At 34.4% G+C, this 16,294-nt stretch overlaps 1 protein-coding gene across 1 annotated transcript; it reads left to right on the top strand.

The window, feature by feature from the left end:
- The first annotated feature begins 5,481 nt into the window (after nucleotides 1-5,481).
- LOC110107812 (RNA-binding KH domain-containing protein PEPPER) lies at nucleotides 5,482-15,352 on the top strand. Its single transcript, XM_020838210.2, has 6 exons — nucleotides 5,482-5,947; nucleotides 11,045-11,294; nucleotides 12,951-13,099; nucleotides 13,203-13,445; nucleotides 14,327-14,521; nucleotides 14,891-15,352. The coding sequence occupies exons 1-6, from the start codon at nucleotides 5,594-5,596 to the stop codon at nucleotides 15,077-15,079; spliced, it is 1,380 nt and encodes a 459-aa protein (XP_020693869.1). The 5' UTR covers nucleotides 5,482-5,593; the 3' UTR covers nucleotides 15,080-15,352.
- The last annotated feature ends 942 nt before the right edge of the window (nucleotides 15,353-16,294 follow it).

Genomic DNA, 16,294 nt, shown 5'->3' with positions numbered 1-16,294 from the left:
AAAGAATTTTATTCAATGATAATAATTTAAGATGAAGCTTTGTTACTTGCGAGTAATAAAGCAATGGTGTTGATGATGATTGTGGCAGGGGCCATGGCTCTCACTGTTTATAGTAATTTTAAAAAAATGCTCAAAACTTTTTAAAATTATTTTAGTATTTTTTAAAAGAATTTATTATTTAAATAAATAAAAAAAATTAATATTAAAAAACACATCAAATAAGTTTTGTTTTAGAAGGTGATCCCATAATAGGTCATTTGCAAATGCAATATAATTAATAAACAAATTATTAGTACAACAATCAAGAGTATAAATTGATTTTTGTGGCACATCTATGATCATAAATAAAGTTACATGCTACTTTATTCTTTGCATAATCTATTCATATAAAGATTTATCATCTAATAAAAAAATATAATTTTATGACATTGTTTTTAAATTATATGATCTTTTATTATAATTGATAAGCATATTTGAAATGCAAGTTTATACCTACTGTTATATTCGAAAACTTTATTCAGCTTGCAACACACTTCTGATAGTTATATGTATAAAATCTAAATAATTGTGAAAAATGATTTAAACTCTATCAATCTCTAGATTGTGTGGTTGGGGAGCAGAGCAAGTTGTGGAAGCGAGTGCGAGAGGGATAGTTATGGCGTGGGGGTGACCCAAGTTAGTTTCAGGTTGATATTGGTTTTTATGTTGACTTGAACCCAACCCGAAATTAAAAAATAATTGTTAAAAATGATTTAAAACTCTATCAATCTCTAGACTGTGTGGTTACGGGAGCAGAGCAAGTGCGGAAGCAGTGCGAGAGGGATAGCTTTGGGCGTGGGTGTTGATCCAAGTTAGTTTTGAGGTTGAATTGGGTTTTAGGTTGACTTGAACCCAACCCCTCATTTCTCTTAAGAGGAGGAAGGCTCCAAGCAAGAGAAGAGAAGAAGGATAGGAGGGAAGAAACTCCTCATTGACCACCGCCGGAATTCCGCCAGACCTCCAAGTGACGCTGGAATTCCGTCCGACCTCCAAAGTGACGCCAAATTCCGCTTGACTTCCACGGGACACCGGAATTCTGTCTGACTTCCACGGACGCTAGAATTATATCTGACTTTCTATGGGACGTGAAATTCTGCTTAGTAATGATAGATTCCCCTGACGCTGGAACTCTACCCAAAGTGACATCGGAGTTCTCCTCGGCCACCAACAGATGTCGACTTCTACCCGACTCCTGACCTTCACTCATCTTCAAGTTTCTACCGATGCCGGATCTTACCGGTTATCAGACTTTCATTGGACACTATCTGAAGATGGATTTCTTTTCCATTATTGGACTTCTACCCCTGACGTCGTCCTTCTAACATTCGTCGTCAGACAACAGTCATTCCGATCTCCGTCACCAGCCGACTACGGTCCTTCTGACTTACGTCACTCACTGACTAAAGTCCTTCCGACCTCTGTCGCCAGCTGACTACGGCCCTTCTGACTTACGTCGCTCACGACTACAGCCTTTCCCGACCTCCATCGCCAGCCGACTACGGCCCTCCTGACTTACATCCCCACAGACTACAAATTATTCTGACCTCCATCACCAGACTATGGTCCACCCAACCAATACGAACATGTCAATAGTGACTCTTATATTCACATATGTAATGTACTCTATAAAATGTACATCAAGCTAAGGTCTTCTCCCAAGGAAGGGCCTCATTTGTAATACAGCTATACTTAGTGGATTCATTCAAATTGGGCTAGGCCCTTGATTTTCCCCCTTTTTCAGGGGTTTCCACGTAAAATCTTGGTATCTCATAAATGCCTAGACTCTCTGACTCTAATTATTATAAACAATATTCATAAAATAACACTACATATGTAATAGCACGAATTTAACACATGCAAATATAATATTTTTTTAGGAATCATTATATGTCTAATTTGAAAATTGTTTTCATCATAAGATAGATTTTATTGTATTTCAATTATAATAATAATTCTACAATTTTTGGACACTGGTGTAAATTCTTAAGAAATTGACATTTGTCAGCAGAAGTGGCGATTTTGGAACCAACAAGTATGCGTTTTGCAATCGATTTCACTAATTACCGGCGGAATTTTTCGGCGGCTTTCCGGCGGCCAGTTTTCCGGCGGCTTTCCGACGGATTACCGGCGGCTTTTTGACGGCTTATATCCTACAAAATTTTCCGGCGGCTTTTCAAGGTTTCCGGCGGAATTTTTAAATTTTTTATTTGTTAAATTTTTAATTTTTAAAAAATGACTAAAAATAATATTATTTTTTTCCTTAATTTAAGTATAAGGATTTAAATTTAAAATTATTAATCATTTTATAGTATATTTTAATTAATTATTTAATTAATAATTTAATAACATATTTTAATTAATTGTTAATTAACTGGTTTATTTTAATTATCAATTAAAAAAATCTTAAATGAATAATGTTTTAATCATAATATTCAGCAGATTATAATATAAATAAAATAATACTTGAATATATACATTTTGCAGGATCGGCGCAGTGGTCAGGCGTGGGCGCGGGGAAGGGGAGGTCTAGGGTTCGATTCTCAGGGGGCGACAGGCGGAGCTGGCTAGTTGGCGCACTCGGGCTAGGTCAGGCTCACGCGAGGCGCGTCCCTGGGTCTGGCGGAAACGGTCCGGCGTGACCGCCGGAGCGCGGTACCTGGCTTGTCGCCGATGGGCTGGCGGGAGCGGCTGTAGGGGGCGGCGGGAGATTTTTTTTTATTTTTTAATTCAACCGGCTACCGGCGGTTTATGTCCGCCGGCAAGCCGCCGGAAAAAGCCGTCGGAAATTATTTTCCTACGCCGTTTTTTTCCGGCGGCACAAATACCGCCGGAAAATGAAAAAAACCGCCGAAAAATGCTCAAATTTCGTCGGAAAAAGCCGCCGGAAATGGGTGCTTTTCCTGTAGTGGAGGGAACTATGTCGTTACTTAAGCAGAATTTCACGTCCCATGAAAGTCAGATATAATTCTAGCGTCCCGTGGAAGTCAGACAAAATTCTGGTGTCCCGTGGAAGTCAGGCGGAATTCCGGCGTCACTTGGAGGTCGAACGGAATTTCGGCGTCACTTGGAGGTTAGGCGGAATTCCGGCGGTGGTCGAGGAGGAGTTTCTTCCCTCCTATCCTTCTTCTCTTATCTTCTCTTCTTCTTCTTTTGCTTGGAACCTCCTCCTCTTAAGAGAAATGAGGGGTCTATTTATAGATTTCTAAAGTGGCATGGGCTGTAAATAGGTGAAGGATCAGGGGTGAATCAGGAGTGGTTTGAATGGATTGCCGATATTGAATACCTTTATCGTGGATCGTTAATCAGACATTCAAACGTCTTAATGATGTCGGAATTTGGTGATCATGGGCTCGTTGGATTCGTCTCGTTGAGCCGCTCGATTTGACTATAAGATCGTTATGTTTGGAAACCGTTTGGTAACTCAAATTGTGATTCGAACCTTCCAACAACGCTTTAGATATTTGATTCGGACCTATTTGGGCTCGGATTGAGTTGAATTTGGTGTCGTTGGTTTTGTATTTCCGAGATGATCAATTCGACTGGAAGTTTGCTGAAATTGGAGTTCAAATGATCCTATATTTAATTTTTGAAGTTTCCAACTTGATTTTTCCTCGAGATTCGTGCCCGATCAAGATAATTTTATGATGAAGTGTCGTGTGTGTGTATATATATATATTAATTATAAAATATCTTATTCCACTATTAGAATCCATCAAGTGCCACTTAATTTAATAACAAAAAGAGAGGAGAGGGAAAAAGAGCCGTAGTGATATTTTTGCATGTCGGTTTAGTTCGGAAATTTGCTCGTCTCGAGGTAAGCTATAATTACTTTACATTTGATTTTAATGATTTTATAAATTTAATTTAGTCAGAACTTGCAAAACTTGCGATGTTTGGTTTTTAGCAAACTTTCATCGCATAACTTTGTATATATAATAGATCGTCGTGTCAACATTTGAGTCGACCTAAAATCGGACCCCACCCGAAAAATTCTAGGTTCAGATCAACATGGTTTGCTAACGAGTCGAGTTCATGTTTCAATTTTTGACCCATTTTTAATTTCGGGTTGAGTTCAAGTCAACCTAAAAACCCAATATCAACCTGAAACTAACTTGGGTCACACCCACGCTCAAAACTATCCCTCTCGCACTCGCTTACGCACTTGCTCTACTCCCGTAACCACACAGTCTAGAGATTGATAGAGTTTTAAATCATTTTTCACAATTATTTAGATTTCATACATATAACTATCAGAAGTGTTGTTTGCAAGCTGAATAAAGTTGTTCGAATATAACAGTAGGTATAAACTTGCATTTCAAATATGCTTATCAATTATTTAAAAATATTAATCTCATAAAAATTATATATATTTTTATTAAGATGATAAATCTTTTATATGATAGATCATGCAAAGAATAAAGTAGCATGTAACTTTATTTATGATCCTAGATGTGCACAAAAATATCAATATATACTCTTGATTGTTGTACTCATAATTTGTTTATTAATTATATTGCATTTGCAAATGACCTATTTGGGATCACTTAAAAAAAAACTTAGTTGATGTGTTTTTTAACTATTTTTTATTTATTTTAAAATAAATAAATTCTTTAAAAAAATACTAAAAATAATTTTAAAATGTTTTGAGCATTTTTTAAAATTACTATAAACAGTTGAGAGCCATGGCCCCTGCCACAATCATCATCAACACCATTGCTTCATTACCTCGCAAGTAACCAAAGCTTCATCTTATAAATTAATTATCATTGAATAAAATTCTTGAGATTATATAAATATAACATCTAATATTTAGATGAATAAGATTTGATTTTGTCTATTTTTTATTTCATTTATATACAATGTTTAAAAAAATTTATAGCTCTTAAAATTATTTAAAAATTTGGTATTTTTTATTGAATTATATATTTATTTTTTTATTATTTATTTTTAGTATCCAAATTAAATAGTTTAAGTATAACAAATAATAATTAATATTAATATCCATTTAAGTACAGCGTTCTTATTAAATGTTTTACTAAACGCATGTGATGAAGAAAATTATGTCTTTAGCAAATAAAAATTCATGATCTTATGCAATATCTAACATCATAAAAAAAATATTTAATTTCTCCCTTATAATATTATTTATTACAATAAATAAATTTAAATTGCACTTAAATCTAAATTTTGATTAGATAAATATTTAAAATAATACAAATGCAATATCTAATATCATAAAAATGCATTTGTTCTAAATTGAGGATATAATTAGTATTATAATTACTTGTAATGATACATTTATTTATTTAATATCTTTATAATAAATTTTGAATTAATTAAATAATATTTAAAGTTTTTAATATTATTTAAATTTAAAATATTATTAGTGTACATGTGAACTATTAATAATAATCCGAAGCCCTCGGCGTATAAGCAGCGCACGAGCGAAATTTCATCCATTCCGTTGTTTATTACAGTCCCTTCTCATTTCATGCTCACCTCTTCAACTCTTCTAAACCTCTCGCTATTCTCAAAACCCTAAACCTTCTCCTCCATGGCGGCAACCACGACGGGCATCTCTGGCGACATTTCCGCGTCTCTATCGGACAACAAAAGCGACTCTCCATCATCGCAGCCTCTCGAAAGCGAGGAAGAGGGGTTGGAGGCCGAAGAGGAGGCGCCCTCGAATGTAGAACAAATTAACGCAGCCGATTTCGAGTCTGCAGCGTCAGAGGAAGTGAAGAAATGGCCAGGATGGCCCGGGGAGAGTGTCTTCCGGCTCGTCGTGCCGCTTATGAAGGTTGGAAGCATCATTGGACGGAAGGGGGAGCACATCAAGAAAATATGTGAGGAGACGCGCGCTCGCGTTCGCGTACTCGAAGGGATCATCGGTACCAACGAACGCATTGTAAGTGATCTTTTATGTCGTCAATGCCCATTTTTCCAAGTTCTAGGGTTTTCGTTGATTTCTTTGTATATGCTTCTTGATTACTTTATTGAGCCACATTTGCGTTTATATTTTTTTATCTGGTAGTTTATTTTTCTATTTCCTGTTTTTCTGGTTTCACATTGAGATTAGTGTTTTACCCCTGCGCTTGAAATGATTTGCATGAGATTTCGGGATGAGTGCTCACTGAAGATGCAAATTATTTGGTTGTATCCTTGGTACACTTTCTTAGAGGTTCTGCGGTGCCATTTTAGATAAAGATAGGCATGGTAGTTTTAGATTTAATACAGACTTGGTTAAAACTGTTATTTCTTCCACACAGTTTGGTTCTAGGCTAAATCCCCCTTTTTTTAAGAAAGATTACATAAGGTATGTTTGGGATGACGGAAGAGTGCATCGTATTGTAAAGGTGGTTGTTAAGCAGTTGTGGGAAAATTACTCTTTTGAAAGCTCTTGAGGGTATTATATATATATAATGGAGCAACTACCACGCATTAGCAACTCTAGTTGAAAAAGTAGCTTTCCAACACAAAAAAATTATAGAAGATAGTGAGATAGCAGCAGACAAATAGAAATGTGGTTGCGGTTTGAATAGCGTAGCAGTGAAAGAATTGTCCCAAACAAATACTTAGTTCGACATTATAAAATATGGATTTTGTGTCCAAATGTTTCTCTACGTAGGGGGATTTTGTCTAAAAGTCTTAATAATGAAGTTACATTTCTCCATTCATTTGTCACCATCTGAGAGCCTTCGGGTTTAGAGTGTGAACAAACATGGGTTGCACATGTAGTTACTTTCCATTAAATTATAGTTTGATGATCAAGTGTGAATCAAAGTAGACGAGATTGATGGGGAAACCTTTCTATTTGATCCATGTTTTTTTTTTATGACGCGTTTTATTCTTCTACAATGGTATCAAAGCTTAGGTTGAAAGGTATACTTGATCTATGGATCATCCTCTTTTTCCCAATCTTTATCTCATTTCGGCAATAATGATTGAATATCTTTTTTGGTGCACGTTTTTTTTTTAAGTTGCCTTTAGTGGATTTCCAAATTATATTTTTTTTATTAGATGTTTTTTTATTTATCTAAATCTTGATATTTGAAATTGTATACTTGGGTGATGATTATGAGCACAATAAATTTTTGATCCGAAGTTGCATGAAAAAGTATTGGATTTTAAATAAATATATGTTTAGTTGCATCTGTGCAATCTAGATTATCTATTATGTGCAATTTAACTTTGATAAAACTAGTTTCAAAAGCTTGATTATTGACCTTATGATGCAACCAAAAAAATTATATACGAACACAAACTATGATTGCATAATAAAAAGATTTTTCTTCCTTCAAAATGACAAAACACACACTAAATAGGACACAACAAAGCGTCTAACTACTCTTAGAAGCCACCTCAAATTATATTAGGACAAGACACAACGCAACTATCTTGCAACTTACAAAATTTAAAGAGAAGAAAGATACAGATGGGGCGGGAATTGTGGATAGAGAAGAAGGGGTTAGAAGACCGAGACAAAATAATAGAGGGGAAGGGAAAAGGAGGCTAGCTTGCAAGTTAAAAGACCCGCAGGTTGTACATTCCACAAATTATCTTATCCATAATATATCTAAAACTACCACAGACAACCTTTTTATATGAGAGAAAATAACGGAAAAGAACAATACATATAGTGAGTTAATGCACATCCCAAAATAGACATAAAAACTCCTCAAAATATGATGTAAAATTGAAATCGAAGGGGCAGCCGCCATGGGGAAACCAAAGCATCAAAACAGTCCCAAAAGTGGGGGAAAACCGAAGCATTAAATGACTGATAAAGGGGAAACCGAAAAGGGCAGCTGTCAATTGGAAAAAAACGAACCATCATGGGGAAAAACGAAGCATTTTTTCATCAACCATGGGAGGAAAAACCGAGAAATCCATACAACTGATTGGAGGGGAACCTAAGCATCATGTGGCTGCATGAGGGGGGTATGACTTGCCTACATCACTTTATCTATGGTGAAAAGCTTGTGGCGCAAGTTGTGATGTTTGCTATCTGAATAGTCAAATCATTTTAATGAGCTTGAAGTTTTAGACACTTTGACTCTTGCCTTCGTAGAGTATTGAGAAGGACAAACAACCCAATATTGTCGTGATAAGGAGAGGGCGCAAATGGAATACAAAAAATTAGTGCATGAGCTTTATAATGATTACTAGCATGGATAATGATCTTATTGTTTGAGGACTTTGCTATATGAAATATGGAACTAGATAAAATGATTTTTGGGTAAACCACATCTACCAGGTTGCAGGCTTTGACATTGAAATTTGAACTTTTTGAAACATTCAATGTTGTAGGCAATTCTTTGATAGACGAGTAGTAAGTTTTTGTAGTCATAAAATATAAGATCCTTAAATAAGTTAGTTTTGGGTTTACTTCAAGCCAATCTTGATGCACAATGTAATTTATTTTTATTTAGTACATTTGCAGAATTTGGTTTTTCTTTTATGTTGAAAAATAAGTAGTTAGAATTTTATTTAGATGAAATTTTATGTGGACATGATATTTTAGCAGATGAATTATTTCAAATTTATTTTGAATGATAATTTTATTTCCATTACCTCTTAATGCATGATTGAATTCTATAATTCAGATTGTTTATATTGAAATTCTAGATTAGGTGATATTGATTAGAAGGGGATGATTAGATTAATTAGATTAAGATCATTGGACCCACTGGCTCTAGGACCGACCACTTACATGTTAGTTGTCTCTAGTTGATAAAGCATTTTGAAAACCTTTTGGTAATGCCTTAAGGTTTCAAAACTCTTTGTAGTGTGTTCAGTTTGACATCTATAGGCCCATTAGTATGTGGGTTTGTATAACATTGTTTCTTTCATTACATTTATTGATAATTCTGTCTATGAATTATTCAAGTTAATTTTGGATTGTAATTTTATTTCAATTGCGTTTGAATGTATGTTTGTTGGCATTAATTTGGATCATGTAAAATGACAGTAATCTGGGTGATATTGGTCAAAAGTGGAAGGCTAGATTTGCTTGAGTAGACTTATTAATCCCATTCGTTAGGCTCGACCTCCTTGCATTTGAGCTGAACTAGCTGGTAAAGCATGTTGAAAGCTCTATTGCAAGGCTTTAAAAGCTCAAAAATCTTTGAATATTATTCATTTGATAGATATAGGCCTTTGAATGTGTGGGCTCGCCTTAAATTATATATTTTTAAACATTTATTGATGATTATTCTCTATATAATTATGTAAATTGTTTTCTCTCAAAAATGAATCATTAGATTGTTTGAAGTGCTTTTTATTTGAAGTACTAGCTAAAGCAAAGGATCATACTAATAATGATTTAAAGGGTTTTGCACATATATTGTGGTTAATACTATTTGTTTAATCAATTCAGATAATTATGTGAGGAAATGGGATCATATTGACAAGTGGCAATTTCTTATGCACCATAACATAATTGAGAGAAGAAATTAACACAACCAAACTCCCAGTATAGTCAAGAGATACACACTTGTTATTGGTGCTTGCATAATTAATTGTGAAGTTCCCTTCACTCTGTATGGGTTATGGGCTTAGCAGAAATCTAATTTAGACAATTTAAGTCATTGGGGATTTATTGGATACTTTCAGGGTATTTTTCATAATTTGAAAAAAGTAGACACAATGATAGTTAAGCATGCCTTTATAAGTTTGAAAATTTTAAAGGGGTATTTAATCGATGGATTCCACTTTAATAGGCTATGGTTGATTTGAAACCATTAGATGTTTAATTTCTTGGGGATTTCTTGTTAAGTGTGGGGGAAGTAAAAGCGGATCTCAATTTATTTTAGCTGATTGATTATGAATAATTTTTACCATCATTTATCAATACCCATCCTGAAATTACAAATGATAATTAGACACTTTCTTATTAGTGGACACATTTTTATTGATATTATTTCATTATTTGATGACTCAAATTGATCTTATTATGAGAAGAAGTCAATGTACAATAATTTCATGTCATTGGTTTTTGGTTGAGGTTGAATCCCTTATTTGTCTCCTTTTAATCTGGATGACTTAGCTTATTATGAAGAATCACTTTCCATACAAACTCATGAAAGGTTGATAGTAGCTCCATAAAGATACTTGGTCAATCCTTTCGTTGGACAAAAACCTATTGGAAACAAGTTGTAAAAGAATTGAGCATAGGGTGGATGATATAGTTGACACGTATAAAACGTGCAATGTATCAACATGCTATATTCAACAATAAGGTGTGGACTATGAACATGCACTCTCCTCGATGGTGAGGATTTCATCAATTCTTCTAATTCCAGCCTTAGTTCCATGATTGGACCTTGAGTTTTTATAGATGGATATTAAGACATTTTTTCTCCATGATGGCATTGTGACATGGGAAATGATGCTGAGTTTGTAAGCTCAAATTTAGTTTATGGACTATGGATTAAAACAATCATCCAATTAATGGAATCATATATTTTATCAGGCCATTATATACAAGTGGACCATTGTGTATGTTAAACAATTCAATATAAACTTTGTGATTATATCATTATTGGTTGATAACTTTTTAATATTTGGAAATGATATGGAGAAGATTGTCCCCACTTAGTATTATGTCTTCTAGATTTCAAATGACAAACATGGGTGAAGTTGGCTTTGTGCTAGGCATAAAAAATGCTTGAGATCAGTCAAAAAGACCATATGATTTTCCCAGGAATTACAGTCAGCACACCATGCCCAATCTCAAACTAATGATTGACCATTTCCTCTCAAAGTTTTTGGACTACAGAGGAGTTGATAAAAATGCCAGTAGGTTGTTTTGCCATGAAAATCCCACATTCTCTAGCCATGCTCCCGTCAGAATTAAGTTGACACTTGTTTTGACGTAATATGACTCTTCTTTTTTCATCACTTCAGCTGCTAGTTCTTAATACCTAATCAATGGAACAGTAGCTGATGAAATAGAGGAACTTCATGTATGGACCGTTCAAGAAGCTTTTCTTCTTAATTTCAGGTTCTAATATCTGCCAAAGAAGAACAAGATGCCGAATTATCACCTGCTATGGATGCAGTCTTACGAGTATTTAAACGAGTCAATGACATACCAGATGGTGCAGAAGATGGTGCAGATCAGGCATCTGCTGCTGCTTCTATTGGCTTATTGGTGGCATCTTCACAGGCTCTTAACTTAATTGGAAAGCAGGGCACAACGATCAAGTCTATTCAGGAGAGTACTACTGCAACCATACGAGTCCTATCTGGAGGTATCTTGAATATATTCTTTTGAACTATTATGGAGAATTAGCTATGAAAACTTGGATGACCTTTCTAAATGTCTACCGTTAGAGGCTGCCTTTTTTTTTAGTATAGCAATTGATGTTTAAACAAAGATAGCATCCACATTCTTATTGTTTTTCGTTAGACTAGGAGAGATCCGGAAGATATACATAAATTTGTATTTAGCTAATGATACCATCAAGAAATGATGTTTTTATTTTTTCAGTTTGTGTTTTCTGCCCATTTAATTGTAAGAATAATATTGGTTTCATTGTACGGTGGTTTATCTTTTATTGCTTTTATTATTATTATTATTATTATGATTATTATGATTTTGGTGAATGAGGGCAATGTTTATTATTTATCCACACTGGGTTGTTTAGCTAAGCTGAACATGTATATATAATTGTTTTATTTTTAAATTGTGTCATCATTGGTAGTAAGTTCGATCCTTTTTACAAACCTATCCACATAAGCATTATCTTTGTGTTTATGACCCAGCTCGTGCGTGCTCATTTATAAATTTGATGCTTTCATATTGCAGTCTTTACCTAAACTCTCAAGGGTTTGTTCATTATCAGTTTGCTTTTTATGAAGATCATTACTGCCCCGGAACATTTTAGTTTTGTAATGTTACAGTTTTTTAGTTTTTTTTTTTCTTTGTTTATAGTTAACTATAATGTTCCTGATTTTCTTAGGATCAGGCTATATTACTGCGGATGATAATTTCCACGTAAAACATTTAATAAGATAAAAGGAACCATACTAATGAACTCTAGCTTTAGCTTGGCTAATGTTCATTGTTTTTACACAAAATTTAGGTGGGACGTGTTCCAAATCCATCTTTTTTGAGGTATGTAAACCTCTTATAGCTTGTCAAATGCTGATTTACTGGATATAGCACTATATTTCAAAATCTTACTAGTAGCTTGATTTTGAGGGTATAGGCTCTCCTGCTTCTTCTTTCCACAAGTTCTTGCTTCTTCTTTCCACAAGTTCTTCTTTTTACCATGGGAATCTTTTTCCTCCTTCCTCTTGTTGTGAGATGAGAATGCTCAGGTGTATGAGTAGCTTTACTCTTAGAGACAAGATACGAAATGAACATACATGAAAAGATCGGAGTAGCTCCATTGGAAGATAAGATTAGAGAAAGTCGCCTTAGATGGTTTGGTCACATAAAACGGCGGCCTTCCGATGACCCAGTTAAGAAAGTAGATATATTAGATTTGACTTATGTTAAGAAAGGTAGAGGTAGACCTAAAAAGACTTGTTTAGAAAATATTAGAAATGACCTTTCTTTATTGGATTTTAATGAGAATTTAACTTTTAACAGGGCGCAATGGAGAAAAAGGATTCATGCATCCGACTACACGTAGTGGGATTTTGGCTTAATGTTGTTGTTGTGTTTTTATGAATAATTTATATCATAGATGATAATGAGCTGTTAACATGATAGATGAGATAAATTAGACAAAAAAGTGATTTCTTGAAAATGTTAATATAGATTTCTAAATGCTGTCAAGTCAATCTCCTTGATACTATCATTTCATAATGTTTTTAAGGGGTCTTTGAATTTGAAAAAAAAAAATGCTTTTTTAGTGTCTGTAAAAACTTAATTGTGTGTTTATAACATTTCTCACTAGATGAACTCCCACATTATGCAACTGCGGGTGAGCGAATCGTAGAAATCACTGGTGAGTATCAGAAGGTATTAAAAGCACTTGAGGCTGTGGTGGGGCATCTCCGGAAGTTTTTAGTTCATCACAGTGTACTACCTTTGTTTGAAAAATTTGTAAGCATATTTCTATGCCGTTTTATTTAGCTTGGCATGCTATATGCCATGGTAAATGATATCTGTTTGGCGTTACTCTACTAAACATGCACATATTTTTTAGTTGACAATGCCAGCTGCTCAAGATTCTGAACCGGAAGCATGGGGTGAGAAAACGCAGGCCTTGACGCATTCATCTCATACTGGAATTGGCAAGCGAGATTCCTTATACCTTGATCATGAATACCAGTTTGATTCTCAGTTTCCGCACAGTAATCTTTCACTGTATGGGCAAGATCCTGCTTTATCTGGGCTGAGATCATCTGGGATGGGGCTGGGCCGTACTGCTGGTGCTCTAGTTACTCAGGTTTTTGTTTTATATTGTTCTTCTTTTGTTTATTTTGTTTTTTTTTAGGCCATGATAATTAGAGGTTAGAAAATGAAATGCAATTTCTTTAAGCTTGGTTATACAGTTGCATTTTTTTTAATAATGTACTTGAATAATTTTTAGTGTCTTTCTTTATTTTTTTTTTTTTCACATTTGGGATTGGCTTCTATTTTTAATTTCAGTTGCTTGATATTGTACAAATTCCATCCAATTTCCTCGAGTGAAATTTGATATACACTAAAGTATATGGATACAAAAATTTAACTTTTGGTTTTTAGTTTGAAGTAAGGTTTGTAGTTCATTTCCTTCGCAAATCTCTTGTAAATGTATCTAAATTAATTGCGGTTGTTTTACATCGGCATTTAAACCATCAAACAACTAGCTCATATGGTTAGATCCACTTTTGAGGTTTCGCCATAAAGTTCTTAAAGGTCTTAAAAAACCTTTTTTTGTTTTTTTTTGTTCTTGAAATCAAGGACTATCATGTAAACTATTTATAAAACCTTGACGTAGGTCATCGTTAATACTGAAATTTTAAGAGAACCTAATTGTCACCTATCCAATTGTTGATGAACCTATAGTTTACCTTTTTTTATTTTTTTATTTTTTTATTTTTGCAACAGGGTATTCAGATTCTGCCCGCCCTGGTTAAGGGAATTCTTCTTGTTCTTCTATCACTTTTACTTAATCTGCATGTAACATCGTATGCCCCCACTTATAGACGTTCTTTTTCTTAAATTTGAAGTGAAGTGATTTCTCTTGTTTGACGGGCTTGATCAAGCTGCTCTTGTTTCTAACTTTTTTCCTTTTTTTTTTTTTTTGAGTTGTTTACTTGGGCTGTTATTTATTTTGGATTTCAGGTGACGCAGACAATGCAAATACCATTATCCTATGCAGAGGACATCATTGGTATTGGAGGGGACAATATAGCATATATCCGTCGTACTAGTGGGGCAGTTCTTACTGTTCAGGAAACAAGAGGCGTGCCTGATGAAATTACTGTTGAGATTAAAGGAAATGCTTCCGAAGTTCAGAAGGCTCAACAAATTATTCAAGTAATATAATAATCGTTCCTTTCCCCTTGTACATTCCAGTTTATGAACTTTGTTTGCATAATGCTGCTCTATTATGCAAGTCACCTTAACTTGTCGGAAGCTTAGGCTTTCAAACAAGAGTTTTTGGACTTGAGGCATATGTGGTGTTTGTGTGAGTATATGATTAAGGCTTCGTTTGGAACGGCTTTTTTAGTGCTTTTTAAAGTAGCTTTTTAGTACAAAAATTTTAACTTTTAAACTAGAAAGCTACTTTAAGTAGTAAGAAAGCCGTCCCAAACAAAAATTCCAAAAGAAAATAAACCTGCTCCATACTGCGCCAACACACATCTTAAAATCCTAGCAATTATATACGCTTTTTTCTTTTTACAGGATTTTATCGCTGCGCATAAAGGCCCAGCGCCGAGCAGCTATGGAAGTGCTGATACAGGTTTGAGGTCATCGTACTCTCATTTTGGCGGGTCTAGCTATTCTTCATCCCTCTCTGCAGCATCACTCAGTGGATATGGATCTACAGGACTCGGAGGTTATGGAAGTTACAGATATGGATTCTCTGGATAGCTAGCTAATGAACTATCTAAGCACTGTCTCCTTGATAATGATTGCCAAACACAAGGAAACGTTGATGTAAAATTTTTAGTAATGAGTGCTCTCTACAAGTGCAAAAATTGCTGAGAACGCCTTATTTTGTGACCAGAACGCACTTCTAAAGTAGGATCAGCTTTTTCAGGTATATGTTTATTCTTTTTAATCCGGCAAAATGACTTGGTGGATTTTGCTTGCATGAATTCTACTTATCGAATTATGATATGATATTGCATATGGTGGGTATTACTTCCACTTTTTTTTTTTTTTTTTTTTTTTTTTGTTTTTTTTTTTTTTTTTTGTTAGTTAGTTTGTTTAGTATATGATACAATTTTTATGATATTAATGAGTATCATTTAATATTATTTGATAAAATTATTCTTACTTATGATAATTATGCAGATTGGATGAAAAGCTGCCCCCTTAGTTTTAAGAAAAGATTGACGAAACTACTCAAAATAAGTATATTATCTTAGTTTTTAGTACTTAAATCACCAAATCTGTTGTGCCTGTTATTATGACCAACCTAAGTGGGTAGCTATTATCGACAAATTTTCTGAGCTGATTTTATTTTATTTTTTTAATCCTCAAAATGGATAATGTCAAGTCCATATTTGAAATGACTTGTTTTTGTTATTTTTAAAATAACTTTTTGTAGGATCTCCTTTTTGTATTTCTTAGCTTGAACTATAGCTTTTGTATAGAGAATTTTTATTAGGTCCGAACACCTGATGTAGCTCTATATCCGGACGCCAATAAAATATTACTACGTGCTCTTACTCTTTACTGCGCGGCCCGACGACCCGACCTGAAACGGAAACCTAGTATTGCTAGGTATTGCTTAACAATAATGAGAAATGCCGCTCTATCAAGACCAATACTGAGCAATATCGAGTAATATCTAGCAATACTTAACAAAATCTGGGTATTGTTTGGTATTGCTTGATATTGATCTTGACATAATGGTATTTCTCGTCACCGAGCAAAACCTAGCAATACCCTCGTCTGTACAAATCAACTAATACATAATAATATTGGGTTTCGGTCCGGGTCGTCTGGCCGCGCGGTAAAGAATAAGAGCACGTGACGATATTTTATTGGCGTCCAGATGTAGAGCTATGTCAAGTGTATGTCAAGTATAGAATCCCTTGGTTGGGCTTAGGATGAAACTGATTTTCATATTAGTTGATA

This window comes from Dendrobium catenatum, unplaced genomic scaffold, assembly GCF_001605985.2.
Source record: "Dendrobium catenatum unplaced genomic scaffold, ASM160598v2 fragScaff_scaffold_390, whole genome shotgun sequence".
Taxonomy (NCBI): domain Eukaryota; kingdom Viridiplantae; phylum Streptophyta; class Magnoliopsida; order Asparagales; family Orchidaceae; genus Dendrobium; species Dendrobium catenatum.
Note: the sequence above shows the minus strand (reverse complement) of the source record. Positions and strands in the feature narration are given on the sequence as shown.